This window comes from Penicillium verhagenii (assembly GCF_028828195.1).
Source record: "Penicillium verhagenii strain IBT 33310 chromosome Unknown utg000013l_segment0_segment0, whole genome shotgun sequence".
Taxonomy (NCBI): Eukaryota; Fungi; Ascomycota; class Eurotiomycetes; order Eurotiales; family Aspergillaceae; genus Penicillium; species Penicillium verhagenii.
In genome coordinates, this window is record NW_026643177.1 from 964,788 (window position 1) to 983,805 (window position 19,018).

Genomic DNA, 19,018 nt, shown 5'->3' on the forward strand with positions numbered 1-19,018 from the left:
CGTCAAACTAACCCTTCCACGCACGAGCTTTGCCTGGATCTAGGAAATTCTGACGCCGATCGCAATCCCTTGCCCAATCAATATGTTCCGAGTAGGAAAATGCCCGAATTAAAAAAGACAGGTACTAGAGCATTCTGTTTGGCTAGTTAAGAATCAAGACATAGCACATGCTGAACCCCTTATGGTACCTTGACAACACAAGGGACATCTATAAATGATCTTGCTCGGCTCCCACTAAATATCTTTATCTTTACTATTCCAGCGCCTACAGTCCAGTCTGCTAAGATACTTTGCGAAAGACTCTACACCCTTACACAATGAAGGTCATCAATATTGCTCTGACCAGTGCGGTGCTCGCCATGGCCCAGGCTAGTCCTATTGCTACCCGTGAAACTACTATCACCGACGGTACATCTTTCCCACGGAATTGACAGCTTATACGACTTGAATAACGCTAACCAATTCAGCCGACATCCTCAACTATGCACTGACGCTCGAGCACCTCGAGGCCACCTTCTATGAGGACGGGCTCAAGAACTACACTCGCGAAGATTTCCTGGAAGCTGGTTTCCAGGATCCATTCTACGCCAACCTGCAAGAAGTCGCGTCGGACGAGAAGAAACACGTGGCCTTCCTAACACAGGCTCTTACAGGTGAGTGATAGATACCCATATGAAGACTCGGAGTGTGCATGGTCTAATAGCTCAATTCTCTCTAGCGGCCGGTGCTTCTCCCGTCGAACGTTGCACCTACTCCTTTCCCTCAACAAACGTGAAGACATTTCTGGCCCTTGCCAGCGTTCTCGAAGGTAGTTTTTCTCCATGATAGCCGCAAAACCTCTACTGACATTTACCATTTAGGTGTCGGCGTCAGCGCCTATCTCGGTGCTGCCGCGTCCATTGCCAACAAAGATTATCTTACTGCCGCCGGTAGTATTCTGACGGTCGAGGCCCGCCATAGCGCCTACCTCCGTGCGACTATCGGCGAAGTCCCCTTCCCCCAGCCCTTTGACGATCCTCTCGACCTCGACGAGGTGTACACCGTTGCATCGCCATTCATCACCTCATGCCCCTCCAGCAACGGAAAGCTCCCTGTGAAGGCATTCCCTTCACTGACAGTGAAATCGACCAGCACCATCCGCAGCGGCTCGAAAGTCAGCGTAGTGGCTGGCAGTGGCTTCGATGATTCCAACCTAGGCAACCTTCACGCTGCTTTCATTACCGTTACTGGTCCCGTCTGGACTCCGCTGCATTACAGGGGTGATAAATCTTTTACCGTTACTGTCCCTGATGGTGTTGCGGGTCAGAGCTATGTTGTCATCACAAAGGGCAAGAGCCAGGTAACTGATGACAATATCGTTGCTGGTCCTGCTATTATCGAGGTAATCTAGATCTGTCTCTTGGTTTGTTTCAAAGTCTGGACTTTATGGGACTGATGTTGCTTTCTTCATAGGTTGCAAGCCCCAAGAGCACCAAGTGAGCCGACCGAGAGCTCTTTAGCTAGAAAGGGGAGGTATGACCTACTAGTCTTCCTCGCCTTAGGGCAGCCTCATGAGCCATCTTCAATATACAATGAAGCTGACATGAAAAGCTGGTATTACCATTTCTAATTTCCTTTCTTCTTTCTCCTTTTCCTCATACCATTCTGACGTGACGGGCGGGTTTTGATCTCAACATAATATCTAGCGAGTACTGCTGTGCAGTAGTCCTTTTATAATCAAAATGTTCTTTTCATTTTATCTTTGGAATGCGGTGTGTTGGCTGCCAAAAAAGTATTATGCCTCTGGTGCGGGGCAGCCCGGCGCGACTCAACCCGTAATATCCCGCGTTCTTTTCACAAAATATCGACCTGCGCTTCCACTTGAGGTTCACTTCCCCAATTTCATATGCTCAGACAAAGAAATTGCAGGGTCCTTATTTAGTAGATTCCCAGTGCTATAACCCACCGAAATCAGAGCCTTGGGCATATCAACCCACTTATCCTCGTCCTTGATTGCTATCTGCCAATCCGGGTCTGACATAATCTTCATGACAGTCTCTACACTCGGAAGCATGTATTCAATAAAGCAGTCGAAATCAGCGAAATCCCAGGTAGGGCAAGATTCTCCTATAGCTTGCTTCAATGAGTCGTTGAGAGAAGATGGCGTAATGAACTGCATAAAATGATTATTAGGCGTAGTCGTATGGATAGGGTCATAGAGATCAATAATTGCATACCAGGCTGTATTCAGTAAGCCCATATTTTTCAAAAACGGGTATAGCGAGCGGCAGATGGTCTTGGACGATCCAGTTTATGAAAGCCTCGTGCGAGTGTTGTTGTTGGCGATAGTGAGTCATGGTGAGCTTCACCGGTTGGTTCTTGGGAACTTGAACTTCAGACATAATTACAAGCACCGATTTCTTTTTGGAAACGAGATTGATTGAAACACTTGGGATGTTATTGCAATAGGGCGAGGGAAATGATCATTTAAAAAAGGGCTAATACCCTCGTTAATTTATACACTCAAGTCACCAACATGGCCTAACATTTTGAAGCTGAGGTGAGATTATGCTTCCGCAACCCCCCCTGTGCCCCGCGTTAGGCGCAAGTTCTTGGCCTAGATAGGCTAAAAGATATAGCGGTCCCTAGGTTCGGCCTCGTAACTGGCTAGAGTTGCCAAATCGGATTCCAAAGGTGGGTCTCGGTTACTATTTTGGTTTCAATGTTGAACATGATGAATAATACTGAAAGCCTTGTTGAGTCCAGAAATTACTAAGTAAGACATTATCGAGTGCTTTAATTAAAATTTAAATCTTTCCTGCAAACGCTGACGCGCATATGCAGCGCTAAACAGACAGCGGAAGCGCGTTTTCCGTTTTCCCGACAAATTGGATAGACGTGAGCTTTCAATGTTCCAAGATTCTGAATGTTAACTCCATCAACCACCCACAGAACAAAACGCAGAAAAATATGTATAGCAGGATTCTCATACATGGTTAAGCGGATGGCTTGTTATTCCTTTACGTTGATTCTGAGCTCACAGTACCAGACTTGCTCGACGTCGGGGTCGAGCGGATGCCCCGGAACCTTGGAAGCGGGAGGCGATACTTAGTACTGTGAACTCTAGAACTATCCAATTGTATTGGATTTTCATTTAGAGCCAGATTCAAGCTATTCAAGGTTGCATTCACCTCGCCGATCCTTACTATATCAGCGTTACATGGCTGTTTTCGGAACAGAAATATCCTTGACCAAAATAGTCGTTCATGTCATTGTCACAATAGCCTTGTTCAGTTTACTGAATTTTACATGAATGACAGACTCTAAGGGTAAGAGATTTTAAATTTTCACAATCTCTCAACAGGTATTTCCAAAGTCAAATGCCTTCTCTTGGCGTGTCAGTTGGTTATAAAAGTCGAGCTGGAGCTTGCGTTTCTCTGATAGATAGTTTACTTAATTAATTCAAGACCACCAAGCCATTTTGACCACTCTTCATAATCAAAAATCTCTATTTATCCATCATGAAGGTCTTCTTTATTACTCTCGCCCTTGCTTCCTCTGCCATCGCGGCGTCCATCGCTACTAGAGACAGCACCTGCAAAAGTGACCAGGTTGTTGTTTGCCAAGGCAATGGCAATGCCGGCCTGATATCTCTTGGTAATATCGCCACTGGCCTGCTGGGCGAGAGTTGCTCTGGCGGCGATGTCTACTGCTGCTCCGAGAAAGATGTCGAACAGGTACGATGCAATTGGATTCTTCACTTCAGTGGGCGATCTGGTGAAGCTGACTAGTAATCAACAGTATGGTCTGTTAAACCTAAACCTGAATGCTCAATGCAGCCTGAATCATGTTCTATGAGCAGAGAATCATCGAATTCTCCGAGGAACTATCTTGATTCTTTAGGCTGATGATCTGGTTTGATCTTGTTCAACCCTCTCTTGTCTGCCAAGGCCTTGACGACGATTCGGAACATGATTCCGCACCCTTATCCTGTAAATAGGGGGCCATGAGTCTATTGACAACCCAAAATACTCTATATAAACACTAATAAACAACTTCATCTTTATTGATGATTTTCTCAACAAAAATATACTTATGAATTAATATTTTATCAATTTTCTCGTAGTCTTTTAAACGTCATATACGCGTGGTTTTTTGTCCCGGACTTTACCAGTGGAACGAGGAAAGATTTTGCCATACATGTAATTAACTTGACATTAATTGTTGTCCTGCGTTTCATTGAGTGTTGATCCACACGCATGTTGTTGTTGTTTTTTATGCTAGGAAAATTAATTCCAAAATTCGCTGAAAAGCTCCAGAATGTGTTCTGAACATTGAAGGGGTTTAGTAAAATAGTAAAATAGATTAAATGTCATATTACTAGTAGCCTTGCTGCATGTGAGAAAACTACAACTTAAAATAGCTACTTGTGAGTAGCAACTCAAGTTTCAGTGCGCCGACAATATTGGAATCTACACTCCTGTGTTCGCTCATTCATCGTAAAATATCTCTCCCTGTCTCCGAAGAGCAAATCACCATTTCAATAGGCTCGCCCCCCTTGATATCAGGATTGACCTGCTCTCGAAAATCCGGAATTCTCGCCCATACCAGGCCCACGCCAAGTAGCGGATTCGAGCCAGGGGTAGCAATCATGGGCTTGTGAAATGCTTGCCACGGCTTCGCTACAACAAGATTTCTTTTCCCAACCCGTAACGTGCTACCTGAAGACAAAACACTCAAGTCACACTCTTGCGTCGAAGTTTGATTGCCAATTTGAAGACGCCTGAGCCCCCGCTCTCGCTGGAACACAGGGCGAGGCAGAAGCCAAATGGATAAACATGTACTATTATGTCGGATATGTGCCTGCTGACACGGATATGAGCATAATCGCCTGAAACCTGCCTCGTGGAACTCTAAGCAGCGCTGGCTGATGACTGCAAATGCTGCCGTATCACGTGTGTCTGAGATCACGTCGAGCCATTTGTTAGAGCGTGTCGGCTCTATGCGTTTCGTCATGGGCGGATCTGAAAAGGGCCAGTACGCTTGTAGGTTTTGCATTGGATCTACCCCCGTGCGTTGAAGTGCGATAATTGAGTTGACGATGATCTGCCGTGCTGTGGCATGATCTAGGACGGTAGCGGGGAAGGAGTTGTATATCGAGTCCATATTAGAGGAGGTGTAACGGGTCCAGCATGTTTGAATGCAGGCTGGATCGGCAATAGCGTGAACACATTTGAGTGGCGCACCGAAATCATTCTCTTTGGTCTGTGCCAAGCGTAATGCATCCCACAGAGTCACACGTTGGGCGTTTCCAGTACATGCACTGATCTCTAGCCCAATAGATAGCTTGAGATATGGCTTGATGTCAGTGTCTGGCTTGAGGCATTCCGCGATGAGTGCAGACTTGAGTGTTCTCGCTGGGTTTCGTTTGTGCTTTATCACCAGTCCCAGGTTGACGTACTGGCCTCCGGAGAACTGAATATCGTGGCCCTCCATGCTAAAGTACTCGTTACAGGTCCCTGGAAACTGGAGAAGATCACATATTCCCTGTTGGATTTCAGAGATTTGCGATCCACATTCAGGGTTTGATTTCATCGCGCTCATGTTGACGATGGGGGTGCCGATCAAAAGTCGTGACGTGCTGCTTAATGAGACCTGCCGCTGTTGTTGGAGAGAAACCGGCTCTTCTTCTGTCCAGTGGCACTCGACTTCTGATGAACAATCATCATCCAAAGTGATCTGGCCTTGGAGGGGCACAATAAATCCCCTTTCTGTTTTTATTAATAGACTTTCATTCGGTGCCCTTCGTACCAGCGAGACTGGTCCCCAGAGCTCATGAAGATCTTGGACTGTCAGGGAAACTTTCATCCCACCTCGCTCTATTTCTGGGGTTGGGCGGCTTTTTCCGAGGACCCATGCAGGCCCACCAACAAAATCCTTTAAACATGCTAGTTGCCGAAGAGAGAAGGAATATCCAAACCCAACAGGAATTTCCTCCATCACTTGATCCCATACATTAATATCGAATCGGCACACATGGGAACCCGAGAATGAAAGTAGCCCAAGTGGTATGATTATGCTAAGAAATTGCAAAAAGCTCGGCATTTTCATGATAAGAGATGGCTCCGACAAAGGGTCATCGAAAAGCTTTTCCATCAACTTTGAATGGATATCCGGACCATTTGAGCCGGAATCGATGGATGAATTACCAAGCTCGATGGTCGAAATAAGCTGATTCAGCTCATCAAGCGATATATGAACGACGTTTGCAACTTTCGGTCGCGATGGCTTTTCAACCAAAATATTCAGTGTCTCTCCGCAGAAACCTCGTGATATGAGGTGATTCAAGCCATCTCTCGCCCTCTTCAAAGTATTGAGACAATCGTCTATATTCTCCGTTTGTATCTGAGGGCCTGATCCAATTCCACAAATTTCTGCTGTTTCAACCTCAAGCAAGTCAAGCGCGTCGTAGTAGGCAGCTGCATTTAATATATGATCCAAGCCTCCGACGTGTGAGCTGGATATATTATCGTCGTCGTCGCCTTGCTCGGGATGAGTAATAGTAGTCTGTGTGGAGCTCAGGTCCGAAACATCTCCGGAAGAAAGGCTGGCCGAATCTGAAATTTTGCTTTGTGGTTGGTTTATCTTGCAATCGCCAGTCTCTTGTATCGATTTTGAAAGATCATGTCTCAGTTTCGGTGAATCCAACTTAGAAATTTCGGGCAGTGTGGCTGTGTTGAGATCCCAAGGGGTTGCGACATCCAACCCGGCCGATCTTGTCTTGATCATAGATGGAGATAAATCATTTTCCGCGCGTTGAGATTCCTCTATTTCCTTTCCAGTTAATAACAAATAGTTTCTCTCCACATCGGGCATTGGTGATTCCTGTTTAATCATGTCATCGGAAGCTGTGTCGGGGTCAGGGCCACCTTTGACTGTGGAGAAAGAAGGTATATTGATATCGAAGGCTTCCTCCGGGTCTGCAACCCTTCCAAGAATACACTGTGTCATTTGCAGGGCCACCAGTGGCTCTAAAGATCGATGCGTGGCCCCGATGTGCTGGAGTAGGTCATCTAGAGTGCCAAAGGGGACTGTGGGAGTATTTCTTTCTCGAGGACAGAACACGCAACCAAAGGGCCCTTGGTATTGGCCAAGAGCACCGCGGTTTGGCGATCTGGTCACCATGTGACTCTTCGCAAGAAATAGCCATCGAAATCTTATTCCGGTGTTCTTGTCAAGAAACACTTTGTCGTCATATTTCAGGTGGTGTATATCCATGCCCGGTGCGGTCGGCATCTGAAAGGAGCAAGACAAGCAACGCCACTGTTTTTCCGAATTAAAGGGCCCTGATGGTTCACTGTATACCTTAAATCCACCAAGCCCAGACTGTAGTTTCCACGCTCCTTTGCAAAAGCCGGCATAATACTTGCTTTTTCCAAGAGACCGGAGAGACTGAGAGGAAACGATCGGTATAGCGCTTGGAGTGAGTGCGTTGGCCGCAGTTGACGAGGGTGACTCTGTAGACATGATTTCCATGGTATAGGATGCACTTCTGCTATGCTGGAGTGGCAATGAAGTTTCGGTAGTGGCAGTCGCTGGACTTTCGCGCTGTTGGAGCTCAAGATGCGGCTGCTCAGATTTCGTTTCACTAAGTGTCCAAGCAGACTGGAAAATTTCCTGCGGGTGTGATATATAGAAGTGATTATTCTCAACCCTCTCTTGCGGTGGTGCTTGCCAGGGACTTGATGGCAATTCCGACCATGATTCCAGAGTCTTAATTTCATTGTGGGTCCAACCGACCGGCATCTTTCGTCCTTTGAGGACGGACCATAAGGCCGCCAGTGATTTTTTGACAAGTACGTCCCGCTGTAGTGATATTAAATCTGTCTGTAGTTCCAGCAGACTTCCAGATATACTGGACAACTTGTGAGAGAAATTGCTACTCTCTGGTATCTGGCCAGGGGATTGATGTGAGCTTGGTAGGGATAAGGTACCCAAGCCCCAGTTAGAAAGCGCCTTAATTAGACTCATATAGTAGTCTAATTTAAGCGTCGGGTCAATCGGCACAGCTCTCTGCGCTGGAAGTGCAATCGGTCTTTGTCGGCTGTAGAGCTCTTGTAGCGCCGAGATAACACGACCGCAACCGACTTCCGAAACATGCAATAAGAAATCTAACTCAGCATGTGAATCAACTAGAGGTATACGAGCAAGCCACCCTCGGTGAAGGAAAGTGGCAATGTCTTTCATCTCTTCACGGGCTATCACGTCGCCTTCTTCATACTGGCTACCTAGCTGAGCAGCATAATCATTCCAGCGCGTTAGAATTTCTTTTTTTCCACGCTGCAGTGACTTATCCACATCGTCAGGCCAAATCGCAACGGTCCTGGCATGATGTTCTGTGGTTTGTGTCCACTTCTGCTTGACTGAGTGAAGAAATTGGCTCTCGTTATCATATAGACAGATGACTAGATGATGGAGATTGGAGCGTGTCAGTCAGCGTTGTCAGGCTGGGATCTAACGATGAAGGTGACGGATATCAGACCTGCTGCCACACAAGCGACCACTTCGATAACCTCCGACTCGGACATTTGGGTATTTTATGAAAGGTTGATGGCGGGCAAGTATGAATAAGAAGGCCGAACCACAAGCAAACTGCAACCGACCGGGTATCGATGTTCAATCAGAGACTACGACAGCCAAGAGCAGTATCGCAGAGCACCATCGACCTTGTGATTGAACCTTGGAAAAGGCGAAGTAATGTAGAATCTAGAAATTCATCAGAGTCCAGGCAGGCACAATAAGCCGTAAGCAACCTGAGAAGGCGTATTAGCCTGGCCCTGGTCGAAAGTCAGCGGGCACCGCCATCTTAAGTCATCCTGTTCTCGTTTTTAATACGCGTATATCGCCGGTGCCCAGCGACTGTGGCGCACTGGGAAACGCCAGCGGGCTGCAGACTCACTTATGAGCTGCTACTTGTACCTCGTAACTTGCAAGGCATCGCGAGGTAGCCATCCAATAGCACCGTCTTGTAGCCGAATAAGGTCTGTGCGTAGACGGGCCAGCCCGGGTTGAACCGTGGCTTTGCCAGTCATTCAAAATGTTCTTTCTCAAATTTACAGAAGCCACGACCAGCCAGGTCCAGTGGGTAAGCGTCGGGGGCGGGAAAGGGGGGTGCTGCGCGACGGGGTAGGAAAGAAGGTGAGAAGCGGGGCAAGAACCCCGGAATCAATCAATTGATTGTGGTTTCCAAAACTGCCAACGTCCACCACGCGACGCTCATTTACGATCAATTGATAGCGCGCCCAGGTAATAATTTGAGTTGAAACAAAAAGTTTCAAGCGTTCTACGGGCACCCTGCGGGTTGATTTCAAGTGAGTCAAGCAAAAAGTCCGTTTTCTGAAAATGCTACATAGAACGTTCTAAATATACAACCTTGAAAGTCATGAGCACCCAGGCGGCCCAACAATGATCTTGCGTGGCCCTTCCCATTATTACATCAGATACACTGTCGCTCTCAATTGATCTTTTCGGACTCGGAATTTTGAGCCGGAAAGTTTCAGGCGAAGCCCCTGGAGACCCATTGTTATCTTCCTCATTGCTTTCAACCTCCATCTTGGAGGGCTTGAACTTTTCCTCCAGCTAAGGAATCCTCGGTGGACAAGCCCGTTGTGGGTAAAATTCACCCACCCACCAAGCGCTCCAGCATTGGTGTCAGCCACGTTTCCGATCGAATGCCCCATTTGCGGAGTCATCTCATCCCGGTTTGAATAGGAGATCCCACCTGAGAGGGAGAGGGTTCCTGGGAGGAATTCCATGCCGACTAGCTGCACCGAACGGCGCGAGTATAGAGAGCATTCGGACACGAAGGTGAGACCACTTGTCCACGGGTCAACAATCACTGCGATTGTCGGCAGTTTCTTGGTCTGAGCCTTTCCCATATAGAATGGGCATACCATTCGCCATCGTGACTGCAACGCTGATCAAGGAGTCTTATGTTTTCCCCTTTGCATTTTTTCAACGCTGTGGCAAGTGGGTGCTCGCTTGCCATGCAAAGAAGGAGGCTCATGATTTAACACAGTATTGATGACCTCAACGTCAACTCCAAGGATTCCGTGCCTTTTCAGAAATTCTAGGATCCAATCCTTAAGTTGGCCCAAATTCATAGCTCTGTCACGCTCTTTGGTGATTCTTTAAGCCTTGTGGCGAAATTCCGGAATCTGCAGAGTCGGAAGAGTTTACTCTTGACTCACCGAGCCATAAGGCACCGAAGGAACCCGTCATTCATCTCCTGATCCGACTCTGGATGAAGCCCTGGTAAGCCTCCATGCCCTGGACAAAAGCCTGTCGGAACTTGCCTGCAATCACATTTCCGATATTAGACTCTTTTTCAGAGCCTGTCAAAGGCTTTGTGGGTGACTTGGACGACAATGCAGAATGTCTCCTCGTCCCAGAGTTTCGTCGATGCTGCGATAAAAGGGGCTCGCTGTCCATTGTTCGACCCGAACTCCATTCAGACAGACGACAATAATCGTCTTGTCTGTATATCTGCATATGCGTCTCGAACAGACTTCCATTGCAGGGGGAGTCAGACTGCTTAGGGTATGGAGGCACAGCCTCCAGCTGGAGAGGGAACTGATTTCTCAGTTCATCCAATTCGCCTGAATCCGACATAGTCTCGTCAGTTCCTTCAAAGTCGCCAACGTCCTCGATGGTAACTGGGTCAAACCCCTCTGTCTCAGCGATGTATGTCGTGTTGCGGACCCAGTTTTGAACAAAAACACCAATGTTTCTTGTGCCCAGTCGCACGAGGTTTTTAGGAACAAGCCTAGAATTCCATCGCGGGAATCGGGTCCATGCAGTTTGATGGATTTCGTAGGTTCGCGGATCGATGTTCGCTTTGTTCGAGGACATGGCATCAAGCCAGTTAAAGAATTCCGGCGAAGAAAAGTCTTGAAATTCGTCCGGATTCATCTCGAGTGCGGTGATGGGAATCAGAGCTGTAATTTTATATATTAAATATAAAGCACTTTTTGTGCGCACCCCTAGGTCCGTATGCTTCACGCGATGAAGATTCTGTGAACCCTAGGAGTGGGGGTGGATGGGAAATGAAGCTGCTTCGAAGGTATGATTTAGAGAGCTTGAAGTGAGATTTTCCAAGGTTGTAAGGTGACTCGGAGTGAAGCCTCGGAGGGGAGAAACCTTGGAAGGCTTGTAGTTGAATGGGTTCAAAGGGATAACTTCCTTTGATGATTCGAAGATTGATATATGATATATATCGATGGTGAAGTGAGAGATGAATGAGAAAGAAATGAATGGCAAGAGGGGAAGAGGAGGAGAGAAGAAGAGAAGAAGAGAAGAAGGGGAGATGGGGAGAAGGGGAGTCGGAGGGAAGATACTAGACCTATTCTGCAGACTGTGTTTTTCACAAAAAGGATATGTGGTGAACTTCCATGGTTGACATTCGCCGACTCATAATTCAATATGTACTTATCCTAGTTGGAATATATGCGGTGACCACTACGGTAGTATAGCCCGCTCCGCTGCCTAAATAGGATTTTGATAGGATTTTCTCACTCTTATCTCATATCTAAAGTCGATCAAAGACGTCGATTATGACACCAAAGTAGGATCACGAGGCATGTAATCCTTTCAACATGTTTTGGTACTTTTTGCAACAGGAAAGAAACGAGAGCCCCAAAACAAACATATTTAAAGTTTGATAAAGTTTATGCATACTATTTAAGCATAAGATTATAATGTAACCAGACGTAAAAGTGATCTCATACTGCACGTTAGATCAGAAATCCCGAGATTATTCGAGCAACAGGTCTTGCACACGTAGGAATTCAATAACTCTGGTGATCTTTCTAGAACTGACAGGACGCCTGCGCGAGTAAAACTCCAAAATCTCCAATTCAAATTGCTTATTTACAGCCATCCGTGAAACTCATATCTATCCATCTTTCCAACTCTATTGTCTTTGTCCCCGTGGTGCACCTCCCGAAGTCCACCTGGGAAGGGCTGGTCACCCGCGGACCATACATATGAAGTCTATACGATCTATCAATGCAAGAATAACCTAGTAACTAACATGCAAAATTCGAGATTCACAGATATCTTACTCTCCAACTTCTCGGTCCTCGCCCCAGCGAACACCCTTCATAATTCTCAATCCCAAGCTCCATACTCGAATCTGTTTACCCCAAAAGAACAAGGGAATCCACAGAATCAAAATGGCCGCACAGATACCCGCCAATGCGCCAAATGAGTTGATATAACCTGCTGAATCAATCCATGGATTTGTGTAAAAAGATAGCAAAAAGCCAAAGGCCGCTTAAAGGGGTTAGATTGATGTTCTTATTTTCTGTGTGTGGAGGATGCATACCTTTGAAGCTGAGTTGCGATACGACCACTTCACCCGCAATTGGCCTGTGGGCATCAACCGCATACACGATAGCGATATTGCTCACTTGTGTAATCACGAATCCAACTACGACAGCTGTCAGTAAAGGCTTCTGATAGAAGAAAGGATATTGATGAGACTTACGCAATCCCAGGCCCAGAACTGGAACAATCCAGTGTAAAGAGTTTTGAATGCCAACCCCGTAGAGTACCAGGGACAATGGGCAAAGAATCAGAGACAGGGTCATAGTTGGTAAACGCATCTCTGGCTCACGCATACCATCCCGTCTCTGCGTCAAGAAATCTGCAACTTTATCTGAGAGCCAGCCTCCGCCGTAAACACCAACAAATGCACCGATGAGAGCGGCGACATAAGCCATGCCGCATTGCCATGTTGACCATCCATATGTATTCGTGAAGGCTGTCGCATAATTTGAGACGACTGCCACGAATGTGCCGATACAAACAGACATGCAAAGTGTTCCCCACATCACAGATGGAAGGAACAGGACGGGCACGGGACGCCAAAAGAGGGTTAGCAGAGACTCATCCGTAAATTTAGGATTGAAGAGGCGCATTGACTCGGCATAGGTCTTTTTATCTGGAATTCCAGTCTCGGCATGGGAAACTTGGACTTTGCTTGGGTCTGCTTCGGTTTCTTCTGTGAGATCTGCAATGTCGGGGTAGGTTCGTTGATATGCTGTCTCGGGCATGGTGAAGGTGATGAGGATGACCAAGGCCCAAATCATTCCGGCTGCGACGTAGTATATCACCCGCCAGCTTTGGTGGATTGTGATCAACCCAGAAAGAATAATGCCGCCGGAAACGCCACAAGACAGTGCTGCGGCGTAGTAACTCATCATTCGGCCACGCTCATGGAGAAAGAAAATATCGGCGATGGTAAGAGGTGCGAGACATTCAGCCGAGCCACCTGCAAATCCCATGATGAGTCGGGCTGCCAGCTCTTGCTCGTAAGTCCCAGCCAGACCTGCCCATAGAGCACATCCACCATATATCGCGAACGAAATGATATAAATCGGTCGACGTCCATATTTGATTATAAGGGGCATGTAGAAAAGATTTGACATGCCCTGGGCCAAAGAGGTGCCACTAAATGCGTATGACATTTTGGACAACGCGGATGAGAATCCTGGATCTGTTGATGTGAGACCAAATAAATCGTGTATAATTGCAATCATGTCCACGCTGGGTCCAGCCGCTAGGAATTGCGCCATGAAAATGGCTGCACATGAAATTATGGCAATGTAGACTCGGTAGCTTCTCGACCTACCAAGAGTTCAAATGTTAGATTCTGGTATGAGAGGCAAAGAAACACTGAAATATTGGATTTGAAGGTCGGTCCTACCAATTCAAGGGATCATTGGGGTCCTTTGAAGGAGTCGGCACGAGTATAATGTCATTTGTGATAGGATTCCGCAGTTGAACGCTGCCGAGCGTGTTCGTATGTCTTGCTTTCAAGTCGATGGAGTCCACACAGCTGTCGTGGTCAATGGTGCTGCCGAGACTCTCAATCTCAATGTCGGTCATTGGGGGCAGTGATCTCGTTCTTGTGATGTGTTCAATATTCGCATTTCGTATGGTTAGTCTATATAAGAGATGATCGTTTCTGGGGTCCCCTTGATTCCCCTTATTCTGGCCCACATGTCCCGAGACTACAAATGCGGGGAAATTCGTCAGCAAGGTTGATCAGTTCGTGGGTTCAACGGTCGTGATTGACACGCAAGAGTTATTCCAATTGTTTTCCAGCAACTCACTATATTGTCGACATAAGAGTTGATGCGGCAATTTATCAATACTGGAAATCATAGGACATCTAATTTCTTATAGTAATGGCGGCTAAGCCATTGAATCGGCATTTAGTTAAATTGCCTTAGGCACTCGAACGCCTCCCGGTAGCCTAGTAGTTTATCGGGAAGGGTGGTGGACCATTTGTACTGAGCAGTCGGGTCTCCCCACATCCCGAGGGCTAAACATGGAGATTCGATGGGGCTCAATCTGCAAAAGCACGGCATTCCCCCATCACCATAACTGAACTATCGAAACCGGAAATCCCCCATCAAATACTTTTGTCAGATGTGATCGCCTCCAGGCGATGATCCAAGCACATACTAAATGACAGCTCTGCGGCCAAGTCGCAGATGATGGTTATAATTGCAGGGTTGCTCTGTTTTTGCCGACAATGATTGAATTTTGATATGAAGCTCATTGATTTAATTGAGGCTTCTATTCCCAAGGGTAGGTTCTTTCCACAGAATGGATGCGACATATGGTATGCCAAACGGCATGCGTTGAAGAAGCAACTTCATTCTTGCAAGCTATACATCAGGGAGTTGGTTTGGAATGTTGACTTCAATTCCAAAGTTTCGTGCGATGAACCAATCTGCCCGTCTAGTAATTGGCCTGGTCTAGTTTCGGAGGTCTTGAGACGCTTGAATCCCTTAATCCACTAACCCCATAGATCCTGCAAACTCATCAAGGGTGCGGCGTAATCTCTGTTTTTCCGAATCACCACCAAAAATCATGTCAACCGACTTGCGACAAATTCTCAACAGCTGGGTACGGTCGAGCTCAAAATGCTGGGCAGCAAGTAAATACTCATTGGAGACAGGGCTACAGAAAAAACCCACATCATCTGTCTAGAAGACGAGGAAAGCAAATGCAAAATTAGCTCCGAGACACTGACCAAAATGAAAAATATAAAAAAAAAGAAAGGAAAAAGAAAAAGGAAAAGAAGAGAAATCCAAAACTTACACACAAAGCAATTGGGCAATCCTCATGTCTCCAAGACCCAAAATGATGATCCAAAAAGCCCCCGTCAATCAACTTCGCATGCACATTACAAGACATGCATAACTCCAGCCCAAGCCCCCTCTTCACGATTTCAGCCTTCACATCATCAGGCACATGAATAACATGACCCAACCGATCAGGCCGGAACGAAAGCAGCGCCGCCAACTCATCCCGTCCGCCCGAAGCCGGTGTCTCGGCAAAGTGCAGCGTAAGGCCCAAGCCATGGGCCTTTGCCCGCGCAAACGCATCGCGGTAGATCGTGACGTCGCCCTGTGTCGGGTTCCCGCATAAGTCGACGCCGACAACCCCGCGCGACTTGTTAGCGATAGCGAGATCGATGATTTCCTCGGCTTCGGCGGCGGTGGTGTTTCCGCGGTCGAGAGCTAGGATTAGGAAGACGGACATTTGTTCATTTGGGGTTTTGTTTGCGGTGCTGCGTTTGAAGGCGGAGATTGTGTCGAGGACTGTTGTTAGGTATTCTTCTCGGGTTATTTGTGTGTTGGGGGACGCGCGGGGGATGGTTCGGAGCTCTAGGTAGCGGACTCCGTCGTTGTGGAAGTCTTGGAGGACGGAGTTGGTGGCGTAGGCTAGACTTTCTAGGTCGTTGCATAGCTGGTATATGAGTTTGGAGAATACTTGGAAGAAGCTGTGAGGCAAGGTTAGAGGCGTGATTGAGAAGTGGTTTTGGAGGTTTTGGAAGTTGAGTTGTTATGGCTCTTTTTCACCTACGTCTGAAGAGTGTAGTCGACTTTGCCTGGAGGCATCAATACTAATGGGTCTTCAACTTGAAGGTCTGGATCTTTTGCTTTCTTGTTCTTCCATATCTCATGTAGGCATTGGCGACTGATGCTCCCGCTGAGATGGGCATGAAGCTGGGGTACGGTGAGGAGATTATCAGCTTAACTGCCCTTCAAACTACTAGAACACCAAAGAAATCACGATGCGCCTCACCTCGACCTTTGGTAGCGCCTTTGTGAAGCTCTCGTCAACTGGCTTGGCTGAATCCATCGTTGTCATGACTCATGTCAAATTGGAAGTTCAATGTTTAGAAGCCACAGAAGAGGGGCAAGAAGAGCTTGCCCGCCTTCCATTACTGCCTTATCAGATCGGAGGCAATCCACCGCCAGCATCAACTCCTATCCTTGTCCCCTTCACTATCAATTTCCAGAGCCTCAAAATGGACCATATCTAAGCTGTTGACTTGTATTATCTCATCATTAATCGACTTCGGCCGAACGTCCCATCATTCCATGGTTCCAGCTCCGAAAAGGAAATCAATCCGCACCACCCGGATCTAATCGTAGAACGTATAACGGAGCTCATTGACTAACACAGTGTCTGGTAGCGAGGGCTCCCCGGATCTGGTAATAGGTCTCACATTGAATGGAATTTTATGCTACTAGTATACTCCGCACAAGCACAAATGAGAGAGCTTGTTGACCCAGGGGTCCCGGTATTTAACGTCTGATGAATTCATGACCATAATTACTGGAACTGGAACCAGAGAAGCTTCGGATGTATTTTTTGCATGACTCCATGACTTCTCAATTCTTGTTTTCTAATCTTATTTTCTTGTTTCGCATCCGAGCCTTCCCAACCAACCCCCTACTCTAGACGGTTGACTGTAATTTCTGTATTCGGGTTTCGTTTCGCATAAATTGGACCTCGGGCGGCAGATAACGATTAACGATATGAAAAGTGGAGCGGGGGAAAGAAACACAATCAGAAACAAGAGAGAATTATTTTATGCTTTCAAATGTTTCTTTTACGTTATTTGCTTTGACCAAGGCTATGTTTTGATTCGATTTTATAATAGAAACCTAAATAGAGTGACCCAGAGTGAGCTAAAGCAAGCTAAGAGGTCATGACAGGACAGAAAATAAGCCAAAAAACCGGAAAATGCAAGGCTATAGATGAGTGTGCAAGGCTGTGTACAGTGAGTTGTCAGTTGTCAGTTCTCCCGATTAGTGCTCATACTGATCACCCGGGCTTCAGGATTCAAGTGTTTCAAGATATGCGAACACGACAAGTTCAAAATGCATGTAATAACGGACGTGGGGAAACGGGAAAGATACTAATAATAGCGATCGTCGGGTTGAAATTGCCGTCCACAACCCTGTACACCCGCCAAGCAGCAGCCGGTAATGGTATCCAGAATTCCTGGATACCGTAAGCTTCAACTCCTTCGCGCACAAGATCCACAACCACGAATCTCGAATTAATACCCATCCGAGACGAAGACGCAAAGGCCGCCAAGGCTGCGCTCGAGCAGTTGGCGAAAACGGTCTGAGGGCCGACCGTCCCGTGCCGGCTAGACTAGTAACGTTGTTTCAAGAAATTTTTGCCTTGTGCGGCCACACACAGGCAGGTCGCAGATCCATGGATGAGTAGCAGGTACGACCTAAAGGGGAATGTTATAGAAACTTCAACTTAGGCGAAAATCCATTCGCCTGACAGCAGTTCCTGCACGTAATCGTGTCAGAAATAGGCGGAGTTGGTCCCAGATTCCATAAGATTTCTGGAAGCCACGTTGTCCATAGCCGATATCCTAGTGGATGTGGGTAGATTGGCTCGGAGGAAGTGGAGACCTTGTTTTTTTCGTTCAGCCCCAGATCCACAGAAATAGATCGAAAAGCCTGCCCGCTTTAGTGTGATCTGTTTCCCCAGGCCCCTAGATTATTGTCGGCGTAGGTTTGTTTGAAATAAACAAATGCAATGTCCCACTGTGCCGGCAAAGTACGGAGTATGGAGACCGGGAATTGCGAATCCTGTGCTTCAAATATATGTATCAGTGTGGGCTGGAGATTCCGCGATATGCCGCGCAAGTCAGACCGTCAGATGGTGAAACGGTAGCAGTGAAAACGCGAAACTTTTCAGGAAAAAAGAGGCCGGAAATAAAGCTCACGTGTCTTGAGCTAGAACACTCTTTCGGATCACACGGGATACCCTGGATCGATCTCCGAAACGGAATCAAGATAACAGTAGCCATTTGCGGGGCGTGAAGGGTTTCAGACACTCGTATAGAGCAGACCTGGCTTGCTATAGTTCAGCCCTAGCGACTCCACGGCGATACCGGTAAGTGTTGCCGGGTGGGAATGGGCTGGTGGGCTACTAGGGTGCGATGCGAGTCATGAGTGCCAGGATGTCATTGGCCATGGGTTTCAGCTCAGATATCTCGGCGCCACGACTTTTCACCGACATGTTCCAGCATTCTAGATGATATCAGACGACCTTCCCAGAAAGGAAATGTGATGGTTTTCTGAAGATTGCTTGATTATCAAAATCACGCGACTTCGAGCGCAATGACAATCGTCAGCGGGTGCGGGTTAACGGTCCATGCACCCGCTCAATCCAACATCCGGGGCCAAGTAAACTACGTACATTGCAGGCATAAGTACTATATGATGATGTCTCCATGTCTGGTGACTCCCAGATAAAGTTTCGTAACCTGGAAAAGTATCCGATAGACTTTTTCCATGCAGATTGAAGATAAAGGCGGTGCCTGATCACCCATGATTCAAGAAAGGTGCCGGAATCTCTCGGAGGAGGGAATTCGGAGACCTCACATCAAAACTCCCCCTCGTGCAGATCGCGTCGAGCGGTGAGGTGATGTAACGGGCACGGCGCCCAGAGAGCGTTCATTGGCGGTGGGGATATAGCCTTTTTCATCGACATAGTCGTCATTCTAAACAGGACTGGGAATCACCGTTAATCCTGGCAGGCTGGAATGGTAACACGCCGTATGTTGGCGCGAACCATCTCCGCTCCTGCCATTGCAATGTTGCACCAACTGCTACCGAGCTGGGACAGGGGAACCGAAGCAGAT

The 19,018-nt window shown here is 47.2% G+C and overlaps 7 protein-coding genes across 7 annotated transcripts; 2 read left to right on the top strand and 5 right to left on the bottom strand.

Moving 5' to 3' along the window:
• Positions 1–317: 317 nt before the first annotated feature.
• Positions 318–1,479, top strand: N7466_011614 (ferritin-like domain-containing protein; the record flags this gene model as incomplete). Its single annotated transcript, XM_057171003.1, has 5 exons — positions 318–408; positions 468–653; positions 719–808; positions 861–1,381; positions 1,453–1,479. 5 exons carry the CDS (start codon positions 318–320, stop codon positions 1,477–1,479), a joined length of 915 nt encoding a protein of 304 aa, XP_057015724.1.
• Positions 1,480–1,867: 388 nt separating this feature from the next.
• On the bottom strand, positions 1,868–2,381 carry N7466_011615 (EthD domain-containing protein; the record flags this gene model as incomplete). The annotated part of the gene is made up of 2 exons (XM_057171004.1): positions 1,868–2,152; positions 2,217–2,381. The coding sequence occupies 2 exons, from the start codon at positions 2,379–2,381 to the stop codon at positions 1,868–1,870; spliced, it is 450 nt and encodes a 149-aa protein (XP_057015725.1).
• A 1,119-nt stretch (positions 2,382–3,500) lies between these two features.
• On the top strand, positions 3,501–3,770 carry N7466_011616 (uncharacterized protein; the record flags this gene model as incomplete). Its single annotated transcript, XM_057171005.1, has 1 exon — positions 3,501–3,770. One exon carries the CDS (start codon positions 3,501–3,503, stop codon positions 3,768–3,770), a length of 270 nt encoding a protein of 89 aa, XP_057015726.1.
• Positions 3,771–4,473: 703 nt separating this feature from the next.
• N7466_011617 (uncharacterized protein) lies at positions 4,474–7,275 on the bottom strand (the record flags this gene model as incomplete). Its single annotated transcript, XM_057171006.1, has 1 exon — positions 4,474–7,275. One exon carries the CDS (start codon positions 7,273–7,275, stop codon positions 4,474–4,476), a length of 2,802 nt encoding a protein of 933 aa, XP_057015727.1.
• A 2,985-nt stretch (positions 7,276–10,260) lies between these two features.
• N7466_011618 (uncharacterized protein) lies at positions 10,261–10,950 on the bottom strand (the record flags this gene model as incomplete). Its single annotated transcript, XM_057171007.1, has 1 exon — positions 10,261–10,950. The coding sequence occupies one exon, from the start codon at positions 10,948–10,950 to the stop codon at positions 10,261–10,263; it is 690 nt and encodes a 229-aa protein (XP_057015728.1).
• Positions 10,951–12,097: 1,147 nt separating this feature from the next.
• Positions 12,098–13,929, bottom strand: N7466_011619 (uncharacterized protein; the record flags this gene model as incomplete). Its single annotated transcript, XM_057171008.1, has 4 exons — positions 12,098–12,312; positions 12,365–12,469; positions 12,527–13,668; positions 13,748–13,929. 4 exons carry the CDS (start codon positions 13,927–13,929, stop codon positions 12,098–12,100), a joined length of 1,644 nt encoding a protein of 547 aa, XP_057015729.1.
• Positions 13,930–14,717: 788 nt separating this feature from the next.
• On the bottom strand, positions 14,718–16,209 carry N7466_011620 (putative adenosine deaminase; the record flags this gene model as incomplete). Its single annotated transcript, XM_057171009.1, has 5 exons — positions 14,718–14,790; positions 14,854–15,038; positions 15,154–15,838; positions 15,922–16,064; positions 16,144–16,209. The coding sequence occupies 5 exons, from the start codon at positions 16,207–16,209 to the stop codon at positions 14,718–14,720; spliced, it is 1,152 nt and encodes a 383-aa protein (XP_057015730.1).
• Positions 16,210–19,018: the final 2,809 nt, after the last annotated feature.